General features: G+C 40.0%; 1 protein-coding gene across 2 annotated transcripts in view; it reads right to left on the bottom strand.

Annotated features, from left to right (window-relative positions):
• Positions 1-1481: 1481 nt before the first annotated feature.
• The window catches only part of LOC109099725 (protein SOGA1-like), a 45722-nt gene continuing 37574 nt past the window's right edge, over positions 1482-9629 (bottom strand). For both annotated transcript variants that reach the window (XM_019113247.2, XM_042712885.1), the window contains exons 11-14: positions 6376-6636; positions 5295-5365; positions 3757-5209; positions 1482-3592 (exon numbers count right to left, since the gene is read on the bottom strand). In XM_019113247.2, the coding sequence (XP_018968792.2) occupies positions 3440-3592; positions 3757-5209; positions 5295-5365; positions 6376-6636 (1938 nt within the window). In that variant the 3' untranslated portion in view covers positions 1482-3439. The remainder of the gene's footprint in view (positions 3593-3756; positions 5210-5294; positions 5366-6375; positions 6637-9629) is intronic.

Here is a 9629-nt window from a genome sequence, read left to right as displayed (position 1 = left end):
AATAAATTTTCAGCACTTTTATTTTTAAAATGTTTCTATTTACACAAAATCTTCTCATGTTTTTATTTCAGGTGAGGAAAGGTCAAGTTGGCAGAGACATTCAGTATATCCTACACAAGGATAGAAAGAGTACAAATTGTGTATTTATTTACAGTATATTTGTTTCAAGTTAAAACATTTAGAAAGTTTTCTCAGTGTCCATCTGTCATCATCGTTAATGATTCAAAAGAGATTTCAAATGGAAACAAAAAAGAAATATATACGCATTTTCCTTATAATAATTTAGCAGACAATATTGACAACAATAACCAACAAGGTGGTGTATATATTGCTAGGCATTAAAACAGGGTGTTGTGATGACGCAAGAGTGATGAAGACCAATATCGTGAGTGGGAAGGCCAATCAGTGAGCTGCTCCCATGAAAACAACATCTTTAAATCTAAAACCACCAACCACATGGCCTTTTAAACTTCTGTCACTGGTTTAAGAATTGCTATAAAACTGTGTGTAATTGGTATCATTTACAGCCTTCTGCTAAATTTGGGGAAATTTCCATTTTCAAACCAACAGTGGGGTTTGATGTAAGACTTGAGCATTTGATAAATTGACTATGGGAGCGCTCAGACGAAGAGCTCCTGAATTAAGATCATTCCCCCTGTTTTTTCAGAGATCATGTGACCAAAATCAGAAGCACTTATACTAAGACTAAATGGTTAAGGGGCGCTTGAAGGGACGGTACACCATTTATCCAATATGTTTACAAGTGGGCAAAGCTACATCATCAGACTCAACTCAGGAAACATTCAAACAAGTTAAAATGGCTTATAAAGAAAGGTTGGACTGATTACAATAGCAGATTTCACTCATAAATGTCCTCAAACTGTATTTTGGCTTCTCTTATAATTTACAATATACACTATAGACTGAATACAGACTTTGTCTAATTTTTGTCTTTTTCAAAAAAGGGGTTCAGTAGCTATCAGCAGTCTTCTGTTCTGAGAACATCTATTGTTTCATTGCCATCAGTAGATGGTTCCTCATAAACCTACTCCTAACAGATATCTTGTTTTTTTTGTTGTTGTTTTTAAAGGCACTCTAGTGACCTTCAAAATGAAACATGAATGGGTTAAAAGTAATGTAAGGTACAGTTTAGAGTTAAGAGGTAGCTGTGGGAGATATGGCAAGGCTGTGACAGATAAAGAGGAGACATTGTCTGGGATATAATAGGCTGGGTTTATAATATCTGACTCTTTTTTTTTATTGGCCAGACATTGAACAATTGAGAAATGTGATATTTTGACACTTTACTAATGCCCGATTTATAAAACAGCTGAATCAACAAATCCCTATGGCTCGAGAAAAGCATACAAAAATGTTTCCTCTAATGTACTGTCATTAAATCTAAGAAAAGCACCAGCAAAAACTGTCATTAAATCTAAGAAAAGCACCAGCAAAAAGGACCAAACTTCAGTTTCTGGCACACACTCATATTACGGTAACTGCATAGCTACATGAACGGTCAGATTATGGATTATATTTTGGGATTATCTGATAAAATGACACTAATCTCAAAATCTCACTTAAGAATTCAGGGTTTCAGTCTTAAGCATAATTCCGTTTATATATGTGATATCTGCATAATTAGTATTTTGTGAGGCTTTCAAATGTGTTCTGGAAAATAGGATTATGGGGTTTAGTCAGGGTAGACGACATGGCATGAATGAGGCTGTGAGATTGACGTACTTTCCCAAGTGCAGATATAGTGTATGGGTGTCCCATTTGCCATTTTAGGTTTCAAAAGGGTGCTTATGAGCACCCCCTTTAGGCCGATAAACAGCTTTTATGTGCACTTTTGCTGAGCCTGCACTGATGTAGACTCCACAGTTACTACCTGACAGTCTATGCAGCATTAGCTGACCAATGTTTTGACTTAAAGGATGACCACAAGCGCTTAGAATGATATTTAGAACAAGGTCTCAGTTCAGTAGGTTTTCTAGAGTCACATCTAATTTTCCCAACTCATGTTTTGCAGAGTTTTTCCAACACACAATAATAACACCTAGTAACTGACTTTACTTCTATCCCATACAGTCTCTTTTTTTTTTTATTCCCATCAAATGAAAATTGGTGCCCACCCTGACTAAGGTCCATTAGGTTTATTTCAGCATAATGATGGAGGATGAAGAGGTAGACAGAGAAAATAAAGAGGAGAACTGCAGAAGATGCACCCAGCAACATGTCTTCTGTAGAACTACCGGGTAGAATAAAAATGATAATTACACTTTAAAATTCATGAGGACATCCTAGCCAGGGAATGGAGATTTATATTATAGTGCTATAATGTTCAAACACAGAATAAAGTACCAAAGCAAACAAAACAACTGCTATCCTCCTACTCTTCAGCTACCAACGTGCTCTTCATAGACATCTTCAGACAGCATAATGAGAATATTTAGTTTTAAAAAGGACAGATTCATAATGCAATATGATCAATCATATCATCCAGTCCTTTTTTTAGAGAGAGAAATCCAAGGGTAGATTCAGAGTTTAATATTTTGGCTGGTTTGAAAATGGAAGATGATCCCAAGTAGTTGCAGAGTCTATACAGTAGTTGAAACAAGCTTGTTTGTTTGATGATTGTCTAAAATGAGACAAAAACCAAATTGATACCATGTTGGATTTAGATGACAACATTTTTTTCTTAACCAATGAAGGCAAAAGTGGTTCATTGTAGACTCAAAAAAGGTGAGTTGAACATGAACTTGTAGAATCCATAAAGGGCTGGTTATGGGACAATTTTACAGCTACTCCAAGCATTGCTGTTTGTGGTAGAATGTAAGGGCCACTGGGCAACTGTGAGAGAAATCATAATCTTACTGAAGGCCATGTTGAGGTTCTTGGTTTGTGTAGTTCAGTTGCATGCTGTATGTTCCCTTTATATCTACATGACTCCATTAAGACCTAGTGTCAAGTTCTTCCATGGGGATAGAAATGGCTGGCTAAGCGGTCCTATTGGCTGGATGAAGAACAGAGGAATGGCAGAGTATAAGGAGAGGTCTGACTGGATGACTGTGGAATGGTAGAATGATGGACTTTAAAGGCAGGTCTGGCTGGTTTACTCTGGAATCATGGACTTGTAATGTGAAATCTGGCTGGTAGACAGTGGAATGGTGGACCTAAAGGGGAGGTCAACTCTTTCCCCTTCCTTGGCATTAAAGTGTGCTGGTTACACTGAGGTCTGGTTCGGAAACTCTCCAGATGCATGAACTCTTCAAGGACCCATTGTTGTAACCCTGAAGACTTTTATTGACGGTATGATGTATGTGTTTGTTTAAGGGTGTGTCTGTGTGTATTGGCATGTGGCAGTGTATGTGGAGTGAGTGTTGACAGTTGTTTTCTTTGTATACTTTCTGGGTGTCAGAAGAAGCCACCCTCATCCTCATTCATTACTGGTATCGAATTGTTCTTCGGTTCCCATGGGTGGCTCTTGCACTGGATGTTTGCACTGGCCATGGGTATGTCTTGTGGTGGAACGGGAGTGGCGGGCAAAACAGGAAGTGACAGTTTGTGAGCTGCAGTCACAAAGTGAATCCTGCAAAGAAAAGAGATTTAAAAGATTTTAAGATATTTATTTTATTCAGGGTGTATGCTTTGGAGGAAGAGGGTAGTTTGTATGATACAATCAGATGTTCATGATTAAATGCAATCAACCAGATCAATAGTGGTGACACTAGAACTTGTTTTAGACTGTCTCACCTCCAGGGTACTAGAGCTTGAGCTCATTGCATCCTTTCCGGTGGCTACAAACTCGTCTCTTTGTGTTTTCATAAACCTCTTATTGACGATCTTCGTGATGTTGTCTGTGCCGATTAAGGCTCCAGGTGGGCATTCAGGCTTTGGTTCGTCAATGATCCCTGCTGGTGCAGTCCTGCCACAAACATTGCGCAGAAACTCCTGGACCAAGCCGTACTTCTGAGCTCCCGCTTCCCCCAGACCGATTCCTATGCTAGGACAAGAGGGTTTCCCAGCAGCTTGTCTCCCCGGGCATGTATTTGCTTTCCATAATGATTCAACACTTCCAGAGTGTTCCACCACACTGAAGAGACTGGTCAAGCCATCATTGAGGCCACTAAGCACTGGGCTTTCTCGGGTGGTGGTGGAACGTGCCCAGGCAGACCCATTCTGAGATCCACTACGGTTCTGAAGATTCCATACACTGCGATCCCTTGAGGATGTTGACGAGGTCTCGAGTTTGGATGAAGAGGTGGAGACCCTGCGGGTAAGCTTAGGTGAGCCATATTTCGGTGAGCAACATGGTCTATCAATGCGACTGTGGACTTTCTCTAGAGATGAAGAGATCTGTCGGGTACGTGCAGATGAAAGTGAGGCGGATGGACGAGGAGACCATGCTTTCCCTTGAAGGCCTCTTGTTGTTGAAATGGGGCCATCAGTTTGTAGGCCAATGCTGACAAACTGTGCTGTTTGCGTTCCTGTACTTGAAACACCAACTGTCTGGCTCCCAGTATCTTTGCTGCACTTCCTCTCCAGGGAGCTGGAACGAATGGCCTGTCGCACACAGTTGGTCATCTCCTTCATGTCATCACTAAGGTTGCCTGAAATTTCCAGTCCGTGGAATGGTGCAGAACCTCCCGTCCGCCCTTCAAGTAGGTCTCGATGCTGCTGTGAAAGTGAACTCAACCACTGCTCATAAGAGGATGAGGAAGTGGTCGACAAAGGTGCAGATGCAGCAGTCTGACCTGATGGATCTGTCATGGCTCCATCCCAAGATGATGGTCCTTGCTGAGGATCCTGCTGGGCCTTTTCTTTGACTGGCCTCCTCTCCATTCTCCTCACAGTTGGAGGGCTGTAATAGATGCGAATACCCGTCTTATCTGGAGCGGTGTAGCTTCTCTGGATGTACTCCTTGCTTAACTCCAGTCCTGGGAAGCTGCTGTTAGAGTTGGTGCTTGGGCAGTCCCATGTCTTAAACTGGTCGCCCTTCTCCAGCATTGCAGAATCATTGGTCAAGTACTTCCAATTCTTTTTGTTGAGATCACTTAAGTCGGTGCGAGCCAGAATGGAGGCAGGAGCAGTAGATTGATGCTGAGCAATATTGCAATCTGGTACCCCACTGACCTCGTGACCAGGAAGGAACAGACTGGTGTCAAGCAGACTCTTTAATTCAGAGAGGGAAGAAACTGATTTGGTCCTGTAACGAGAGAGTGTGGATTATCATTAAACAATCACGTCTGACAAAACAAGGCACAATTGAGACTTTAATCAAGTCAGTTTACCTTTGCAGTCCTGAAACACTGGTGGCTGCATCTCCTGAGACTTCTTTTTCAGAAGTTTTATCATGAAGAGACTGAAAAAGAAATTATCTATTTTAGAGAAGTTTTAAGAAGTGGCATGCCTGGACATCCCTTCGCACAGTACTCCCATTCATTCATGTGGTATTACTGAGTCAGTATTCTCTTAAGGAAATGAGGTCATTCAAAACAGCTAGTTTCCTCTGTGGGGTAATGCTGATGGTATGGTTCACCACATCTATGAAAATAGCCTAAATTCTCTCAGTGAGGCATGGTATCCAGGATGTCATTTACAACAAAGAAAGAGATGAGACTATATAGTTTTTCCGGTAGCTTGATTGTCACAAAAAGAAAGATGCAGAGAATGAGAGCAAGAAAGAGAAAAACTATAGTCTCATTCCTTTTTTTCAGCTTTATTACTTACAGTGTGGTTAGTACAGACACACTGACCATACTGTATCAGGCTTCTTTCCAATTGGACTACAAACACTGTGCACAGCCACATGGATATGCAAAACCAGCAGGTCCAGATAAGTGATGCAACATGCAGAAAGCCTGTCTGCAGGCGCTCTGCGGAAATATTTAGAGATGCTGTCATATCCACCCATTATGCGATGGCAGCCCCAAGTCAGTGAAGGAAGTGTGTCATGATGACATCCTCACAGACCCAAATAAAACAGCAGATTAAAAGGACTCAGAAAAACATGAAAGCAGGGGAACAAGATTTGGTAATACAAAACAAAGTTTCCAAGGCCTTTTAATACACTTGAAACTTTACCATAAAAATTACTGTTCATGTTCTTCTAAAACCATATGACTTTCTTCTGTGGAGAACAAAAAATAATTTCTGAAAAATCTGCTACTTTGAGAAAAATATGTTCCAAGACTTTTCAAAAATGCACAGAATTGTGTTTTTGTTTCCCCTGAAACTTGAAAGTGACAAGCACAGTCAGAATTTTTCTTTTTGTGTTCCACAGAACACAGTAGGTCATACAGGTTTGGAATGACATGAAGGTAAATAAACAATAACATGAACAAATCCTTTAACCATTATATGACATCTGACCTGTGTGCCTTTGCTCTGGACATCTCGTAAACGCTGTTCCCATTGACTTCTTTCCTGGTTGAAGTGCTCCAGAAGCTCTAGCCTCTCTCGACTCCAGTTCTTCTCACTAATCTGCAACTGTTTGGTGAGGTCCATCACAGCAGCGTAAGAGTCCGCCAACAGGTGTTGATGCTCCTCCCGCTCCTTTTTTAACGCCCCCTTGAGGTCTGGAGAATCCTTTTCACCCCCAGCCACAGATGCCTTCCCCATCTTACCCTCCAGCTGAGGATAAAAATAAAGTACAAAATGAGAGGGTGAGATAAAAAGAGAACACTTGATGTTTTCAAAAGTGGAACAGTAACCATAGAAACAGCCCCATGATACACAGTAAGCATTTGCAGTCAGATGCTGACAGCTGCACCATCCAGACATTTTATAGATATTTAGATATATAGATATTATTTGCCCTACACCATTAAATAAGCAGACAGAAGTGCAATTAAAGACTTTGTTCAAAATGGAAATTTACTCACCCTCAGGCTATCCAACATGTAGATGAGTTAGTTTCTACATTGGAACAGATTCTAAGAAATTTAGCATTACAGCACTTGTTCACCAGTGGACCCTCTGCAGTGAATGGGTGCCGTCAGAATGACAGTCCAAACAGCTGATAAAAACATCACAATAATCCACAATTCACATGACTCCAGTCCATCGATTATGGTTTTGTGAAGTGAAAAGCTGTGTGTTTGTAAGAAACAAATCCATCATTAAGGCATTTTAATGTTCACTCTTTGCCGCAATATGAGTCCATAATCCATAATAACACTTCCTCCAAAAATGTCCCTCCCCTGCTGGCCTCTCATATCAAATCCACCAGCATATTTGTTTAGAATCGTTTTCGCTTATAACCTGTTTTCACTGGAGAAAGCAATAATATGGTTGGAGAACTTGTAGATTAAGGTATTTTAGCCAGAAGCAACAAACTGAAGTTAAAACATGCTTTTATCAGCTGTTTGAACTCTTATTCTGACGGCACCCATTCACTGCAGAGGATCCATTGGTGAGCAAGTGATGTAGTGATAAATTTCTCCAAACCAGTTCTGATAAACAAACAAACTAAAACCTCATCACCTGAGGGATTTTTGGGTGAGCTATTCCTTTAAATATGCTTAAATGAATAAAAGTAATAATTACATTAATTAAGAATAAATCAAATAGAAGATTATTCTTTCAAGTAGTGTATTTAATAGGCTGCATGTTGTTTGCAGTTAACAACTTGAATTGTATAGGCTCTATACATCGTATTGGCAGTTTTACAACTACTTCAATCACGGCTCAGCCAATTAGATTGTTGTGATATTTGGTTATATTTTGTATTATGTTTCCAGAAATAGTAATTATGAAGCCAGCCTACTCTTTATCCCCCATACTCATTGAAATTCCTTCTGCTCTTTCAGTTGGAGCCACAAATCTTCAGAACTCATATATTTTGTGAGGGTACGCGAGTCAGGTTATTAAAACACACAGCCTGCTGGGAACTCATCAGACAATCAGTGACTAGCTTCTCACAGTGATAATGCCTAATGAGTTTTGCTTTGGATGGCAATAAAAGGTTAATGGGTTAATGAGGTTTAGTAAAGAGGGTGAAATACATTTGTTCCAGATACCTCCTCATAAACCGTAATAATTATAGGAAAGAAGAATGATCCAGAAATGTTATTTCTATTAGACTGCTGACGTGGCTTTGTGGATTGTGATTTATTTTAATCACTTTTGACTTGCATCATTAATTATTAATAGGTGACAATGTGCAGCACAAACAGAGGACTTCATAGCATTATGCTAACAACATTACTGGGGTCAATAGCCTGTCTTGTTAATGCAGTGATAAATCATTTTCTGTGACAGGTTGTTATTAGTGCCACGGAGGTCCCACCTCTCCCATTCCTTCTATTATTGCATGACTTATTCTCTGAACCACAGTCTTACAAAAACAAAGGAAGTGCAGATAAAAAGGAGGAGTGGCAGGGAGGAAGGGAGCCCTGTAATATCGACCTATTAGAGCAGTAATGGTGAAAGCGGCAATCTAGTGTCATTAGGTTCTTTGGAGAGCATAGGGCTATTGCTTTTGGTGCAATCTATGGTATGTGTGCTTTCTTTTTTTCCTGCTGTAACCTTTTCAACAACAAAGGGAAGAGAGTGAGTATTTTAACTAATCTAAACACAACTGATTGCATGCCCTGGCTTTCTACGCACTGATTAAGGCATCTACAAAGTAAACACACATGACTTATAGCTGCAGTGCAATTTTTGCTCCATTAGCAGCAACAAACAGATTAGCAAAAATAATGACTATCCAAATAGTTTTCTTGAACACTCCCCGAGTATAAAAAGTATTAGCAAAAATAATGACTTTCTTGAACACTCCCCATGTGTTCTACTGCATTTTGTTTTCTATTTTTTAGATTGTAGTCTAAAATGCATGCACCACTGTATTATGATATATTTACTTGTCTTATATTATATAGGCAGTTTTAAATTGCTCAGTTACCTGTTGTAGCTTATCCACATTTTTTGCATGTAACAGATACTGACAGTCAAAACTTGGCATTTTGCATCTTTGGCAAAATTCATTGCATCGTTACTTTATTCCATATTTGTTTCTAATCTGTAGCCTTCTGCGTTTATCAGACAGATCCACAAACTGTGCCTAAGTCCTCTTCCTCCCACAGCTCATTAATTAAGCCATTAAGAAGACTGCAGTCATGAATGCCTCTCAGAGTAAAGATATTAAACTCATCTTTCACCATCATGCCCAGAAACAAGCCACACACTCCCTCTCGGCCCCCAGTGAAATGCCACATTGCTGCTGATACACTGCAGATGGCTCACACAGCTCTCTTCCCAGACTACTGGTGCATGTCCTAACCAACACCAGATCAAATAACGAAACTACAGGCCACATCCAGCATCTTTTCAGCCTGTGTGACAGCAAACTGATCACAAGAAATGTATCTGGCTTCAGTATCCAAAAGCTCTTCTGCCAGAGGTTTCCAGAATGAGTCTCCCAAGAGGAATTACTGTAATCTGTGTATGTTAAATCAATGACAATGGCCCTGAGTGCAGGAGTTAAATTACCCAGTGAGATCAATGTTAAAGTAATTACTTTACACCTACAGTGCAAAGTACATATAAAATGATTCACCTCTATGGACTCTTTCAGATTTTATTGTGTTACAAGCCACAATCTATTTAACAGAGAATTTTCCCAC

The sequence above is a fragment of the Cyprinus carpio genome, chromosome A23 (genome assembly GCF_018340385.1).
Source record: "Cyprinus carpio isolate SPL01 chromosome A23, ASM1834038v1, whole genome shotgun sequence".
Taxonomy (NCBI): Eukaryota; Metazoa; Chordata; class Actinopteri; order Cypriniformes; family Cyprinidae; genus Cyprinus; species Cyprinus carpio.
This window is presented reverse-complemented; position numbering and strand designations above follow the sequence as displayed.